Source organism: Lynx rufus, unplaced genomic scaffold (genome assembly GCF_022079265.1).
Source record: "Lynx rufus isolate CCGP_SWC_20201006 ecotype Redwood Valley unplaced genomic scaffold, mLynRuf1.p SCAF_10, whole genome shotgun sequence".
In the NCBI taxonomy this organism is placed as follows: domain Eukaryota; kingdom Metazoa; phylum Chordata; class Mammalia; order Carnivora; family Felidae; genus Lynx; species Lynx rufus.
Window position 1 is genome coordinate 72,064,160 of NW_025814824.1, and position 15,986 is coordinate 72,080,145.

At 42.1% G+C, this 15,986-nt stretch overlaps 1 protein-coding gene across 1 annotated transcript; it reads left to right on the plus strand.

The window, feature by feature from the left end:
• The first annotated feature begins 9,491 nt into the window (after nucleotides 1-9,491).
• Nucleotides 9,492-15,948, plus strand: GNG10 (G protein subunit gamma 10). The gene is made up of 3 exons (XM_047067732.1): nucleotides 9,492-9,614; nucleotides 13,837-13,968; nucleotides 15,000-15,948. The coding sequence occupies exons 1-2, from the start codon at nucleotides 9,534-9,536 to the stop codon at nucleotides 13,960-13,962; spliced, it is 207 nt and encodes a 68-aa protein (XP_046923688.1). The 5' UTR covers nucleotides 9,492-9,533; the 3' UTR covers nucleotides 13,963-13,968; nucleotides 15,000-15,948.
• The last annotated feature ends 38 nt before the right edge of the window (nucleotides 15,949-15,986 follow it).

The window sequence follows — 15,986 nt, forward strand, 5'->3', positions numbered from 1 at the left end:
CAAGTTTGTGGGTATGACATTTAATTTATATATATATATTTTTTTAAGTTTGTTTTTGAGAGAGAGAGAGTGAGAGAGAGAGCATGAGCAAGGGGAAGGCAGAGAGAGAGGAGACAGAATCCCAAGCAGACTCTGCACTGTCTGCGCAGAGCCCAACATGGGGGTTGATTGAACCCATGAAGTGTGAGATCATGATCTGAGCTGAAATCAACTGACTGAGCCACCCAGGTGCCCAAGGTATGACATTTTAAATCAAAGATTAAGGTAACTGCTTTTGTATCATATAGTTTTAAAAGAATAGTGTAGATAATAGAGATGCAGAGTCTCTGTTTCTAGCAAAAGTAAACTAGTGCTTTCAGGAGCTCAGCCTAAATGTGACATATACAAAGAGGCAAGGAGGGAAGGGTTTTATCCTTGTCAGTCGTTTAACCTATGAGTGAGGGCCTCAGTTGCCTCATTAAATGGAAAATTAGGGGAGGAGCTTAACTAGCTATCAGTAGGATCCTTTTACAGTTCTCAAATTCTGAAATATTTATATTTTTGTAAACTTTAGATAAAAGTGTTCAGATAAAAGTGGTTCATACATGTATTCATTTTTAGGAGGGTGGAGAAATTACAGAGCTAAATTATAGGTAACTATGTTTCAAACCTCAAAAATGCCCAACCATAGATAAATGTCTTTCAGAGATGCTGAGGTTATCTGCAGTTAGCGACCTCCTGTCTTAGAATTCATTATTATATTTAACACACAATAGTGTTTATCATCTAAGAACAGAAATATGTGCCATAGGTTGTAGGGACCAAAAAGAAATATAGGTACTTGCCCCTGTGTTAAAATTTCAAGGAAACATACAGTATTCTAGGTACTTCTTACCTAGTAGTAAGGAATAATAAAAGGACTGGAAATGTTAGCATTCATAAAGGTTGGCTGATACAAACTGTTGGATATTTTTTTTATTATTATTTTTTTTAATGCTTATTTGTTTTTGAGAGAGAGAGAGAGAGAGACGGTGTGAGTGGGGGAAGGGCAGAGAGGGAGACAGAATCTGAGACAGGCTCCAGGCTCCAGGCTCTGAGCTGTCAGCACAGAACCTGATGCAGGGCTTGAGCTCAAGAACCATGAGAACCTGAGCAGAAGGGACGCTTAACTGTCTGACCCACCCAGGCACCCCTGGATATTATTTTGCATATCTGCTAGACTGTTGTATTTTCCAACGTTTATTTATTTTTGGGACAGAGAGAGACAGAGCATGAACGGGGGAGGGGCAGAGAGAGAGGGAGACACAGAATCGGAAACAGGCGCCAGGCTCTGAGCCATCAGCCATCAGCCCAGAGCCCGACGCGGGGCTCGAACTCACGGACCGCGAGATCGTGACCTGGCTGAAGTCGGACGCTTAACCGACTGCGCCACCCAGGCGCCCCAGACTGTTGTATTTTCCATGGCTTTCTAGAAAGCTATTTCTGGAATTGCCCCCACCAGCCTGCTCACATGGTAAAAGTTTGGTTGCTCTTTTGGAATCAGGATCATTGCATGGGTGAAGATAAATGGACTCTCCTTAACAGAAGGACTGTGATTTTTCTCTTTTCCTCTCTCAACAAAAGAACTATGCTTCAAAATCCTAAAGTGAAGAAAGAGCCATTAGTTGTTTTACAAGAGTTATTCAAGTACTCTGGGTATCTTTATTGTCTCCATACTCTGCCCACCCCCCACCAAAAAACCCACAAAAGCTTCTGAATTTTAGAACCATCTGGAGAAGAATCCTGGGTAGAGGATCCCACCTCAGTAGTTAGAAATTTTTCCTTATGCTTCATTTAAAGGCTATAACCATTTCTTTTTGATGGACGTTTACGTGTCTATAGTGCATAACTATTCATTGCTATCACTTCATATACTTTTGAGGTCTGTGCTAAAATTATTCTTAGGATTATATTCATGTCAAATATCTTCATAACAGATTCCACTACTAACTCTTTCCTCAGTGGTCTTATTTCTTTATGAATTCTCCAAGTTCTACCAATCATAAGTTGCTGTTTCAGAGCACATCTATTAGGTAGGTACCATGTGTATTATCTTAAAAACTATGATTGTTAGGTAGGATTTTTAAGTGTCACATGAAAAAATAGTTGAGAGAATTAACAAGTATTTTAGCACTATTGAGTTTATGTTTAGAAAATCATAGTTCATTTACTTTGAGATTCTTTCTTTTTTTTTTCCCCTTTTGGACAGTGCAGTAAACCTTTTAACACCCAAACCTTGGAGATATTTTGCTTGAGTGGAAGGAAGCCATTGCTAAGCTAAGCTAACATTCAAGTAAGTATTATGAACCAGTCTGCTGGCCCTAAACTGAAGGTTTTGTGGAAAGTAAAGAGAAATGGCTTTTATTAGACATTATTAAAATAGATATAGCTACTTTAAGACATCAAATTAGACATGATCTCTGTTCAGTTGTAATTGTACATTTGAGGGAGATAAATATCAGTACTGACACAAACTAGTGTATGGATAAAGTGTATTTTATTTCCAAAATGTGATACTCTTCATATTTAAGTATGGGAAAGGCCAAATCTAGAACCTAATAACTAAATAAAATTTGTTAAATTATTTAACCTTTCTGGTTTCCTCATCTGTGAAATGAGGGGATCTTTTAGATAATTAGGATTTAAAATACTATAAGCCTGCAAATTCATACAGGTTTAGGGTCTGACATAGATTAGATTGCCTGCAATTGAGAAATGTTATGGGTATTTTAAAAAGGGTACATGATTAGTTGTAAACTTTTATCAGATTCTTAGTACTTAAAGGATTCAGAGTATCTTTGACAATTATGTATGGAATGGATCACATGGTCTTAAGTCAGTGACTTAGGGGTTTTTTTACAGACTCCTCTTGGGTGTCATTAGGGGATAGAGAAACTCCCTCTCATTTGACAGTTCTTTTATAACCTCAGGAAGAGTGAGCCAGATGCAGTAGCAGGGCTCAGGCTTTGTAGCTGGATAGACCAAAATTTGTTTTCTGGCTCTGCAACTGACCAGTAGCTTGACTTTGGGCAGGGTAAGCTCCAAACTTCATTTTCTTATTTTTAATACTAGGGTTACTAACTACTTCACAGGACTCTTGTGAGAATTAAACAAGATAGGGATAAAGTGCTGGCATATATTAAGTGTTCAATAAATGAGTTTTTTCTTGCCTTTAGAGGAAACAGGGAAATCATTTTCATTTGTCAAAATATATGTTAACAGGAGAGTATTTAGTGATGACTACAAACCCCTTGTTTCTTTATTCCTTTAATGGGTATCTGAATCCCTTACCTTGGGCAAGGTACTGTGCTAGAGTGAAAAAGTGCTCCTCAGGGTTGGAACTGTAGATTTTAGAGGCAGCTACCTGCCCCTGTTGCCTTTGGAATAGAGGGTGAATCAGCTGAGAGGACAACTCAAAGAAAACCAAACTTTCAGAGACAACAAACAGTGATCAGCCACTTAGTGATTTAAGGCCTACCTTTACTACAGGGACACTATCAATGAGATATAGAGGCATGCTTGGAATGTCTGTTCAAAAGGACAAGTATCCTTAAGTTCCACTGCCTCCCAAAGTCTCAAAAATGCCTGTGAAAATCTTGGGAGAAGCTGAATCTACAAACCTGCTGGTGAGTGTTTAGCTCCTGATTCATGGTTCTAAGTTCTAAAAATAATGCAATGGGTATAAGGAAGTGAAATAACTTTTATGGTACATTACACTATGTCACACGAAATACAGTTGTTGATGTGTTTTCCTGTTTCTTTTAAGTTATTTTAGAAAACCGAAGGCATATAGTATTGTCATTTTGACATAACATTGGCAGAAAGACACACCTTCCCATTTTATCATTATTTTTATGGAGAAGAGTTATTTGAAGCCCCTTTTCTGGAAAAATAACCCACTGTTAAAAAAAAAAAAGTGACAAAACACATGTCAGAGGGTGAAGAATTGTGTAGATCATAAAAGGGAAACAAAACATTTGCCTCTACAAGGACACTTTTTAAAAAAAATGTTTATTTATTTTGAGAGAGAGAGTGAGTGCAAGCAGGAGAGGGGCATAAAGAGAGGGAGAGGGAGAATCACAAGCAGACACCACGGTGTCCGTGCAGAGCCCAACTTGACCTGAGCTGAAATCAAGAGTTGGACAGTTAACCAACTGGCTAAGAGTTGGACACTTAACCAACCCAGGAGCCCCAGAACACTGACACTTCTAAAAAGTACTGAGATTCTTAGAAACAGTGGAAATTTTTAAATTCTTATTTTATTTCAAGTTTTCAACTAAATTCTAAGTTGTTACCATATATGGTAAAATTGGTTTCAGGTGTACAGTTTAGTGATTCATCACTTACATATAACACCCAGTGCTCATCACAACAGGTGTCTTAATCCCCATCACCCATTTAGCCTGTCCCCCACCCATGTCCCTCCACCAATCCTGTTTGTTCTCCATAATTAAAAGTTTCTTATAGTTTGCTTCCCTCCCTCTTTTTTTATTTTCTTCCCTTCCTTATATCCATTTGTTTTTTTCTTAAATTCCACATGAGTGCAATCATATGGTATTTGTCTTTCTCTGACTTATTTTGCTTAGCATAATACACTCTAGCTCCATCCATGGCATTGCAAATGGCAAGATTTCGTTATTTTTCACGGCTGACTAATATTCCATTGTGTATATGTGTGTGTGTGTGTGTGTGTGTGTGTGTGTGTGTACACTCACCACATCTTTATCCATTCATCAGTTGATGGACATCTGGGCTTTTTCCATAATTTGCCTATTGTTGATAATGCTGCTATAAACATTGGGGTGCATGTGCCCCTTTGAATCACTATTTTTGTATCCTTTGGGTAAATACTTAGTGCAACTGCTGGGTTGTAGGGTAAGTCTATTTTTAACTTTTTGAGGAAACTCCATACTGTTTTTCAGAGTGGCTGCACCAGTTTGCATTCCCACCAATAGTGGAAGAGGGTTCCCCTTTCTCCACATCCTTGCCAACATCTGTTGTTTCCTGTGTTAATTTTAGCCATTCTGACAAATGGGAGGTGGTATCTCATTGTGGTTTTGATTTGTATTATACATTCTTATTTTAACCAAAAAAAAAATGTGTAACAAATTCTTTAAAATAATACATTGGTGGGGTGCCTGAGTGGCTCATTTGGTTAGATGTCCAACTTCGGCTTAGGTCACAATCTCACAGTTTGTGAGTTTGAGCCCTGCGTTAAGCTCTGTGCAGGAGCATACTTCATATTGTGTCTCTCCTTCTCTCTCTGTCCCTCCCCTGCTTGCGTGCTCTCTCTCTCTCTCAAAAGATAAACAAAGACTTAAAAAAATTAAAATAATATATTGGTGATCTGTTCATTTCAGCTGAGGGAAAGGATTCTTTGTCCCCAGGCCTCAGCTCCTTTCAGAGCTCTAGAAATAACTACATCTGTGGGAACAGATTCTACTCCTCCAGATGAGCAGTGACTTCTCTTGAAAGCTGAAATGAAAGTTATTTTCCCTACTCCCACTTTGTGAGATACTAGTTAAGTCACTTTCCTTAGTGGCTCTTAGTTTTCCTCACCTCTAAAATTGGGATGAGGGGCCTGAGAGGCTCAGTCAGTTAAGCGTCTGACTTCTGCTCAGGTCATGATTCGAGCCCTGCATTGGGCTCTCTGCTGTCAGCGAGGAGCCCGCTTCCAATACCCTGCCTCCCTCTCTCTCTCTGCCCCTGCCTGGCTTGTGCTGGCCACACACGCACTCTCTCAAAAATAAATAAACATTAAAAAATAAATAAGTATAATTGGGATGGACTACGTTATCTGAGTCTCTTCACTCTGAAGTTCCATGATGCAAAAATAATGGATGAGAAGACATTTTGGTAAAGTACAAAGCAAAACACAGATGGTCTGCCCTCCTCAATTACAAGTGACACCAAGCTTGCTTGTCTGTGGATCACTGTGGGAGGCTGTATGCTAAAACTTTGGTGTTTCTTTCTACATTCGACCACTCTCCAAGAGTAGCACAATCAGTCATACCGAGGTGGGCAGAGATGGTGGGTGTATATAGCATGAAGGAAGGAGGTGGGACACATCTACCTATGGCTGATACACAAGTACTATGTGTCCCCTCAGTGTGGGCAGCCCCAAAGCTGCCTTTTCTAATTAGAGATAATCTCACTGCTTCAGCTTTCATTGTGAGATGTCTCCCACATCACCATCTTGCCACAACATTTCCAACAGCCTAGAGGCATGTAGCATTACAGCTGAAGACTTGGCTTCTCCTAAACCAAACTCCTCTTTTTTACTCCTCTCTTCAAACCTAGGCCTGTTTCCTGACATCTGTTACAGGCACCAATTCTAGCCCACTCTGCTTCAGAACCCTTTCCTCCCTTTCCTTTGCATTTTATAAGCACCATACAGTACTCCTGATTTAGTCTTTTGAATTTGTTCTCCATCCTTCCTTCATAGTCCTGTCTAAGGCCTCATCCCAGCCACTTTCTCCACCAAAAAGACAAAACAAAAAGCCATTATTGAAGTCATTTTGTTTCCTCAACTTCAGTTCATTTTGTATCCTCATCCTGGATTAATACTTCTAAAATGTGTTATTACCCTGTGGTATCCCACTGCCACAAACTTTTGTTTCTTTTGAGGTTTTCTGTGACTTTGAATCTTAACAGCTGTGTATCTTCTATTACCGCCTAGAGCCTTCATTCATTCATTCATTCATTCATTCATTCCATGTGTACATGGCCTGCTCTCCCATTGTTGAAATGCTTTCCCCTTCCCCTGTGCCCTGTGCAGGACACGTATTTTCAAAGTCTAGGTCCTGCCATTTATGAGGAGTTTTCTCTAATCCTTCCGGTCTATACCTTTGCTCTGAGTTCTTTGCCACATCTTTTTGACCCATGACCATTCTATTCTGTATTGCTCACCAATCTAGTAATGTTTTTAACATGTATTTTCATCTTTTGACTAGCATGTATTTTAAGTTCTTTGTGGTGAGGGAACTTGTCACTAGAGAGGGCTTCAAAATTTGCAGATCTGCTCATCATAAGAAAAACTTTAACACCCGAAAAACTAAACACATAGTTCACACACACACAAAGAAATGTTCAGACTCAACACTCAAGATATTTAAAAGATTTGAGATGCCATACCAATCTATTAGGTTGATAAAGATAAAGAACCACAATGTAGAACTGCGCCTGTGCAGAGAAATAAGCAGTCTTCTGGTGGGAATAGCACATACTACCACTTTCTGGAGGATACAGGAGCGAAAAGTTTAAGAAACTGTTTATATTCTTAATCCACCAATTTCACTTTTAGGAACGCAACCAAAAAAAATAAACATGCACAAAGCTGTATGTTTAAGGTGGTCATCATAGTGTTAATAGGGCAGTAGGTAAATTATGATCCAGTTGTACAATGGAACACCATGCACTCATTAAAAATAATGGATGTAGGGTATATCTTTTCTCACTGTTCCTGGCCCCCTTCTGGTATCAGCACCCTGTTCTTTCTTTGAGCAACCACTCTTCCTCTACCCCTCTCAGTTCATGTAGTCTGGGTATCTTAGCTTGGGTTTTTCAGAGGAATAGACTCTAAGATGGAGATATTCATGCAGAAAGTTTACTGGGGAGTGTGAAAATCAACACCTGTGGGAAAGTCTGGGAGTGGGGATTGGGCAAAGGGAGGAACTGAACTGTGAAGTAGTTGCCATAAAGGCCTCAGATGATCCCAGCAAGGAGCTGTGGATCATCTTTCAGTGTTGTTCCAACTTGAGGCAATGGGGTTGGGGTTCGGGTTTTATACATCCCATGTCAATGTGGATGAGAGCTGACACTGGGAGGGATGGTTCTCAGCTAAGGGCAGTTCCCAGAGAGGGACTTAGCTGAGGCATCAGCTGTGGCTACTCCCAGCGGCTGGGGGAATGAGTGGCTCAGTCCTAAATGGGGAAGTCGGGTGGTGCATCTCTCCTCCTCCTCCTGGCCAGGCACAGCTAATCTGAGCATTCTGACTACACAATGCTTGCTTTCAAATAATAACTGGTTCAGGGTGGGCACATGACTGCATAAGGTTGATGAGATCCAGTATGGGGTTTTTGTTGGAACAATGAGAAAAGAGGCGCTCTTGCTCCTGAGTCTGCTAGGCTGGGACAATAAAAACACAGAACCTTTCTTCACAGCACCTCTTATAGAGTCTATTTACCATTGAAGAAAATGAGGCCAACACTCAGAAAGAGCAGAGCCAAGAGAGAGAGTCCCAAAGCTACTATTTGGGCAATTAAATCCACTACTTTAAAGTGCCTGGGCTCTTCAGGTACACAAGCCAATATATTATGTTTTTGCATTACTCAGTTTACGTGGGTTCTGACAAATACAGTTCCTTTGAACAACTGTATCAAAGGCGGGCAGGTAGGGGCACTGATCCCATGTGGTCAAAAATCCACATATAACTTTTGACTCCCCCCAAACTTAACTACTAATAGCCTGTTGACTGGTAGCCTTATCAATAACACAAAGTTGATTAACATGTATTTTGTATGCTGTATGTAATATATACTGCATTCTTCCAACAAAGCTAAATAAAACATTAAGGAAATCATAAGGAAGAGAAAATATTTTTCAGTACTGCACTGAAAACAATTCACGAATAAGTGCAACCGCACAGTTCAAACCCATGTTGCTCACAGATCTACCACTGTACAATGATGTATAATAATAATAAAGGCAGTATTCATGATACGATAAGTGAAAAGATTAACACAAAACATATATTTTACACATAGGAATGATGCCAGTTTTGTAAAACAAACCCAGGTACACAATGAAAAAAATAAAAAGAATGCAGCACAACAGAAACAATGGTTATAACTAAATGGTGAGACGGGACGGGGGTGGGGGTGGGGTGGGGCAGAATTTAATTTTCTTCCACACGTTCCGCAAAGATGTCAGGGCCTGGGATTTTTGCCCTGCTGACCTTACTTCCTATCCAGTCAACTGGCGGGATTCCCGTGAAACGGTACCAGGTGATTTCCAGACCTGTTACCGCTTCATGGGGCTCCTACCAACCGTCCTTGGTCTCTCCCAGCTAATATCTCAGCGTGGCATGGGAGCCTTCCTGAGCTTACTTCAATTCCTCTGCCACCTTAGCTGCAGCCACACGGAGTCACGGCTCCGGTTTCTCAGGGGTGCGTCTCCGCGTTCCCGGTCCCCACCGCCCTGCCACCCCCCATTCAGGTCGCGCTCGCTCCTCCAGAAGCCCCGCGTGCGCCCGCAGAGCGGCTCTGCTTCCAGGCTCAGAGCGGGTACTCTGCATGTTTAGAGAGCAGAGAGAGTTAAGTGTCAGGTGATTCGGGAACCCCACACTGCCGCTTACCTGCAGCTCCGGTCGAGCGGGGGGCGACCGCCGGGAGAGGCGGGGCAGCGGGCGGTGGGGCGGGCGCAGCGGCTTCCCCGCCCCGGGGCGGTGCTCGCGCTAGGGGCCTGGCGGCTCCCGCAGCCCGGCTCGCCTGCCCTCGGAGCCCAGCGCCGCCGCCATGTCTTCCGGGGCCAGCGTGAACGCCCTGCAGCGCCTGGTGGAGCAGCTCAAGCTGGAGGCTGGCGTGGAGAGAATCAAGGTGAGGCGGGCGGCGGCGCCCCTTGGTCAGGGCGCGGGGACCTCCCTCCCTCCCTGCGGCGGCCGCCGCCGCCCGGGAGCCGTGAGAGAAGAGGCCGGTTGCCTCTCGCCGCGGCTTGGTCGCGATGGCGGCCGTGAGGACGGCCGCCCGGCCCCGGCTAGATGCCGCGGCTCGGCGGGGACGCGGGCCCGAGGGAGGAGGCCGGGCCTGGTGGGTCGGGGGAGACGGGCGCGCCCTCGGGGTCGAGTACCCTGGGGGCGTCTCCCTGTTGGCGGCGCAGACGGTGACTCGGGGTGTGGGAGGCGGTGCGGCGCGGGGCGCACGCGCGCAGACCCGGGATGCCCGCGCCGCGCGGCTCGCCTGGCTGGGCTGGTGCCGGCCTGAGGGGCGACGAGGACCGGCCTCGCTGATGGGTTGATGGGACGAGAGCGAGAGCGGGAAGACGGGGCTCAGGTTTTCGGCGTGGTGACAGGGTGTAGGGCCCGGCCCTGCACCGCGGCAGACAGGAGGGAGAGCGGGATCGGGGAATATGGAGTTCAGTGTTGGACTTGTGGACTCTGTGGAGATTTCCATGTGTTGGGCCGCATGGGCTTGAAGCTCAAAGCTCAGAGAACAAGAGGCTGAAAGAGGTCATTAGAATGTATGGGGGTGAAAACAGTGTATTAACGAAGAAATCAGAGTGTGGAGCCCAGGACCAGCCAAAATGTGACTGAGAGAGAACAAAGAGGAAGTGAGGAAAGAGGGATTTTCAAAAATTGGGATCTTAGTCACTGTGGCCAGTGTTTAGTCAGTTGATTGGAAAGCATCTGTTGTGTAATTGTGTTGAGCAACGAGGGTATGTATGTTCGTATGCGTGAACACGTATTCAGCCTATGTTCATGTGTAGAATGTATGTCCGTATGTATGAATACACCCTGCTGTGATATTCCAAGTACCTCCATAGTGCCTTTTGTCTGTATTTGGCACTGTATTAGGTGCTGAGAATATGCTGATAATTGTGGCAAAGATCATCAATAAACACATTAACCAACAAGTAAAATAATTTCAGACCATAAGTGAAGATTATAAAACAGGGTAAAGAATTACGGACCACAGAAGAGGTTTTAATAACATAGGTAGTAGAAGCAGAATCTAGATTGTAATAGGGTAGACAGACTTTTTTAAAAAAAGAAATCTGGTTTTAAAGAGGAAACAACTTTTATTTTTTTAATTTAGAAAATGAAAAGCCTTATTTCGAGGCTGAGGGAAGGGAACAAACGATTTTTAGGTTGAGGAGGAACAAACAGAGAAGGAGAATTGGAGGTAGAGGAGACACTCTGTGGGGGTATGGGATTGGAGGCACACCTTCTGAGATGGGAAGAAAGGAAATCCGGACATGTATGAAGATAGATGTTTCTAGACATACAGACTTAAGGACTTGTAGGATGACGATTTTCTCTGTGAAGTTTACCTCCAGGGCAGAGGGGAGGGAGCTAATGGAATCACAAGAGTGAGGGTGGGGAAAGTGCTGCTGGGAATGGAAGAGGATCCCCAACCAGGCACATCCGTAGACACCTTATGACTCTAAAGACCCAGGTACTTTGAGATTGGAGACTGACTGTCCTGCTTGGGGATTCGGAGTACTCAAGGTGAATAGTAGTTGATCCAAGTAGTGGGTTATCAGGGGAAGTATGCTGGAAAGATGGAGGTGGGGATGTAGGGCAAGGAGTTTGAGGGGTTAGCCAGGAAGAGGCTGAACCTAGGCTGGTTAGAGAAGAAACTGAGTCAGCCTGCTGGTGATGGGGAGGGCAAAAGGGGAGGAGGTGTTCTCCCTGAGGTCAAAGACTGCCTGGACTCAGATTCAGCCCCATCACTACCTGTAGGATCTTGGGCAAGTTAACTTAATTTCTCAGTCTTTGTTTTCTCATCTGTGAAATGTATTTTTGTAATAATACCTGACTCAGCGAGTTGATGAGACAATTAAATGAGCTAAATGCATGTAAAACCCTTTGAATAGTAAGAAGAAAGGAAGCGGCACTCTGGATGGGTAGGAGAGATTGTGATCAGAAAGTAGGATGTTGAAGTGTAAAATTTCAGATGTGGAGCAGTTACAGGTTTAGCTGTAACTTGGCATTGGGGAGAAGGTTGTTTGAGGAAAGGAGGTCAGGGAACTGAAACTAGGATTGTCGAAAAATGTTCAAGATGATGTTGGCCTCTGAGATGGAAAGGAGACCTGTGAGCCAGATGCCTGCCTACCCTGTGGACTAGACAGGGAAGATACTTTCTACATTTAAAAAATAATTATAGGTGATGAAACAGACTGAGAGAATTCAAGTCAGTTGCTCAAGGTCACACAGATAATAAGCTTATTTGTGGGGTGTTCTCACGGTAGTATGGTTTCAGGTGTTTGGTGGGCTTCTTTCAGGCAGCACCTTTGGGAGTCACAACATTCCAGGTCTAGTTTGCCTCATTTCAGGGCTCAGTGATGAATGGATGCCCTCAGCACACCCAGAGATGTCTTCTCTTGAGCAGACTTGCTAACTGGTAAATAAACCAGGACATCAATTTTCTAGCATATAATGGAAGGCATCCCTTCCCAGTGATTGGAATGTTCCATATCCTTCCAAGGACCCCTTCTCTGTTTTGGAGAATTCTCTCAGAAGTTGCTGTGTAAGCATGGACTCAAATGAGGGAAAGTCATATACTTTGGGTATCCCACCTCCAATGGCAGTGACAACTTCTAAGTGTTTGGGCTTGTATTCCACCCCCTCCAGAGTCTCTTCTATAAAAGTGCTAGAGAAATGCTGCACCCTTTAATTTTCTCTTATTTTTCTCTGCATATCCCCTCAACTTTTTGACCATGTTCTGTAGGATGGGGTCCAGTTAGTCCCATTTCTCCAGGGATCCAGGAAGGTAGTCTCCTCCTACCCATCATGTGTGGAGTTCATCTGTTCCCTCTGATATAGAGTTAGTAAGCATGAGCATAATTGGTTCTAAATTCCTTTTGAATAAATAACTTATTTTATAACCATTAATTCCAATTATAATTAACATGAAAATGTCAGAACTTCTTTTGAGGGAAAAGCAAGCTAATAAACTTCTCTAAAACTTAGTGATTTAAAGCGACATTTATTAACTCACAATTCTTAGGTCTACAGTTTGAGCTGGGTTCAGCTGTACGGTTCTGCTGCTTGCTCTTTGCTGGGCTCTTCCATGGATCTGCAATCAAATGGAGGGTTGGTTGGTAGCTGGATGATCCAGGATGGTTTCACTTACATGTCTGGAGGTTGGTAGGCAGGTGGTGGGAGCTGGCTCACTGATTCTCCACACGATCTCCAGTAGGCTAGCCTGGGCTCATTGGATGGTGGTCTTAGAGTTCAAACCACAGCAAGAGTAGTTGGAAAGGCTCTTGAAGCCTAGGCTTGGAACTTGCCCACTATTTCTGCCACATTTTCCTGGTCAAAGCAAGTCACAAGGCCAGCCCAGATTCAAGGGTTGGGTACAGACTCTACCTTTTGGTGAGAGGAACTGCAAAATATTGTGACTGGTCTTGCAGTCTACCACAATGTATTGCTGACTGTGTGTCAGCACTATTCTAAGTGTTTTACATGCATTTAGCTCATTTAATTGTCTCAACTCACTGAGTCAGGTACTGTTACAAAATACATTTCACAGATGAGAAAACTAAAACTGAGAAATTAAGTTAATTTGCCCAAGATCCTACAGGTAGTGATGGAGCTGAATTTGAGTCCAGGCAGTCTGGTTCCAGAGGCTGTGCTCATAACCAATAAGCTATCCTGCTTCAAAAGCATGGTGGAGAAAACTTGTCACTTGTTTTGGGCAGACTGGATAAGGCGCCAGCCTTGTAAACATTAAACAGTTTGCTCACATGGCAAACCTGAATATATCAATGCATGCTTTTTTATATAAGTGAAAATTTGTAACAGATGTGCTAGAATGAGCTATTTTCTTTACCAAAACTCAAACTCAGTCTCAAAACTAGGATTGTAAATGGATCAAAGATGCAGCTTTATCTTTATTGAAGAAGCAACCCTAAATCATAGAAATGGTAACATTTCCCTTTCGAGTTCAGGTATTAGAACTTTCATCAAAAAAGAGACTTGTGGAGATCACAGGATGTGTGGCCTTTATCAAGTTGTGGGATCATTTCTCAGACGATCAAATGGCTGTCAGATGGCTCTGGCTATGAGCAGCATGTCAAGCTGTGGTCCCTTTGTTTCAGGTCTCGCAGGCAGCTGCAGAGCTTCAACAGTACTGCATGCAGAATGCCTGCAAGGATGCCCTGCTGGTAGGTGTTCCAGCTGGAAGCAACCCCTTCCGGGAGCCCAGATCCTGTGCATTATTCTAAAGGCTGGTGAGTAATGATACACCACCATGCTGTCTAGGGGCTGTGGCATTATCCCAGGGCTCCCCAAGGGCTTGGGCAACAGAGTTTTCAATATCTACTATTGTTGGGGGAATTAAAGTAAGAATAGCAAAATGCACAACTTTCCCTGAAGGTGAGTCTAGGTGGCTGCCTGTGGAATACATCTCATTAAGAGAGTCTCAATCCTCTTTGGTACTAACTCCTGAGATGTTAATATCCTTCTGTACTTGAGCTCTTTAACCGAGTTGGCTGATAGTAATTTCATGACCTTAATCCCACCATCTCTGTCCTGACACCATCCCAGAGTTGTGATTTGCTGCTCGGTGCTATCAGCTGACTTGCTGCTCTGGGGACTAAGGACTCCGCAGTGGAGTCTTGTTCCTACCGCCAGCTGTGATTTCTTTCCTGGAGGCTTTCACAATAGATCTGTTTTAATGGAAGAAGAAATGTAGCTATTAGGGAAAAGTGTGGGTAGAGTTAAAAGAACTTTAAAAATTGATTACTGAAATGAAAACACCTCTCTTTGGTGGCATATTAGAAATTTCATAGGTTCTAATGTGTTGTATGGGGTTTCATTCACATTTTCACTTGTTTTTTTTCCTTTTTTTGGAAGAGGTCAGGGTATAGATTACTAGAGTCTTTTGGGGCCAACACATTTCAAATTATGTGTTCTGAGGGTTTTCATACAGTGAGTAATCATCTTAGGTCTTTTTTCATATATTTGCAAAAGGAAATTATTCATAATAACAAGAAGGAAGTAATCATACTATCGGATACTATTGTACCTCTTGATGGAAAATGTTCACATTTATGGTATTAAAATAATAGTCTTATGCTGGCATAGCATTTTCCTTTTTATAAAGCACTTTAATGGATGTTACTCATTTAATGGTGTGGCTTGGATGTTTTTTATATTGTTACTTTGTACTTTGAGAACACTAAAGTGACCTGAAATGATGACTAGTTAATTTTATGTATAAATCTTACTAAAGTGAAAACCTACCCAATTCTGTTTCCAGTAGGGAAGAAGTTCACTGAGGAATGCTTTTAAGCGCAAAGTGATGAATAACTGCCTCCAAGTCTCAAGAAAACACTTTTCTCCAGCCAAATGACTTTTAGATATTTCATACCTTTCCTATGGCCTGGTCCTATAGCCAAAATTCTATAGAAATTGATGAATTTCTACTCAGATAAGGAAACTGGGTGAAAGAGTAGACTTTAAATAATAATGGCCTGATTCTTTTGGTAAAGTTCTTTTATATTTAAGACAAACAAAAATGTTACCACCAAATACACCTCTTTAATAAGCGAATTACTGGTGTTTCTATACCTGGAAATTATGTTTGTTTTATTTACTGGATGTTTACATTTTGGGAAGGAAAACATTTTTGTTTGTTAAAAAAACGAATATTTGTAATTTGTTGTTCCTAAGATTTTTTATACCACAAAACTTGTTCTTTTCTTGTGAATTTACAGTTTCTAAATAAAGACAAGCAAGTATAAAACTGGGGGAAGAATAGGCTTTATCAATCAAATGATGTCTTGATTTTCCTAAATGAGAAGATTGTTTTATTTGTAACACTAAACATGGGAGCTATTTCTTAGCAAACTTGTTTGGAAAGATTCATGTTGTGTTGTGTATGAGATTGCCCCATCCTGTGTATGAACCAGATTTGGTCTTTGTCTTCTTAAGTTCCTCTATTTTATAGTTGTGGTTGTATTTAAAAAAACAAAACAAAAATACATTAGGTCTTTAAAAAAAATGTTTAAATGTGATCTTCAGAACATTGCAAATGATTAAAAACAAAATAATGTGAAAATATTACAGCCTAAATGAATTCTTACTGTCACAAGTAGGTTTTACTTTGATGATGTGCCTTTGATTTAATTTGGGACACTTTTAAAAGGATACTTGATTTGTGTTTGTAATTATCTTTGATGAGCTTGGAAATAAAATTTTTTGCTTAATTCATCGTTTTCTATGGCAGCAACATTTTGTGTCTGAT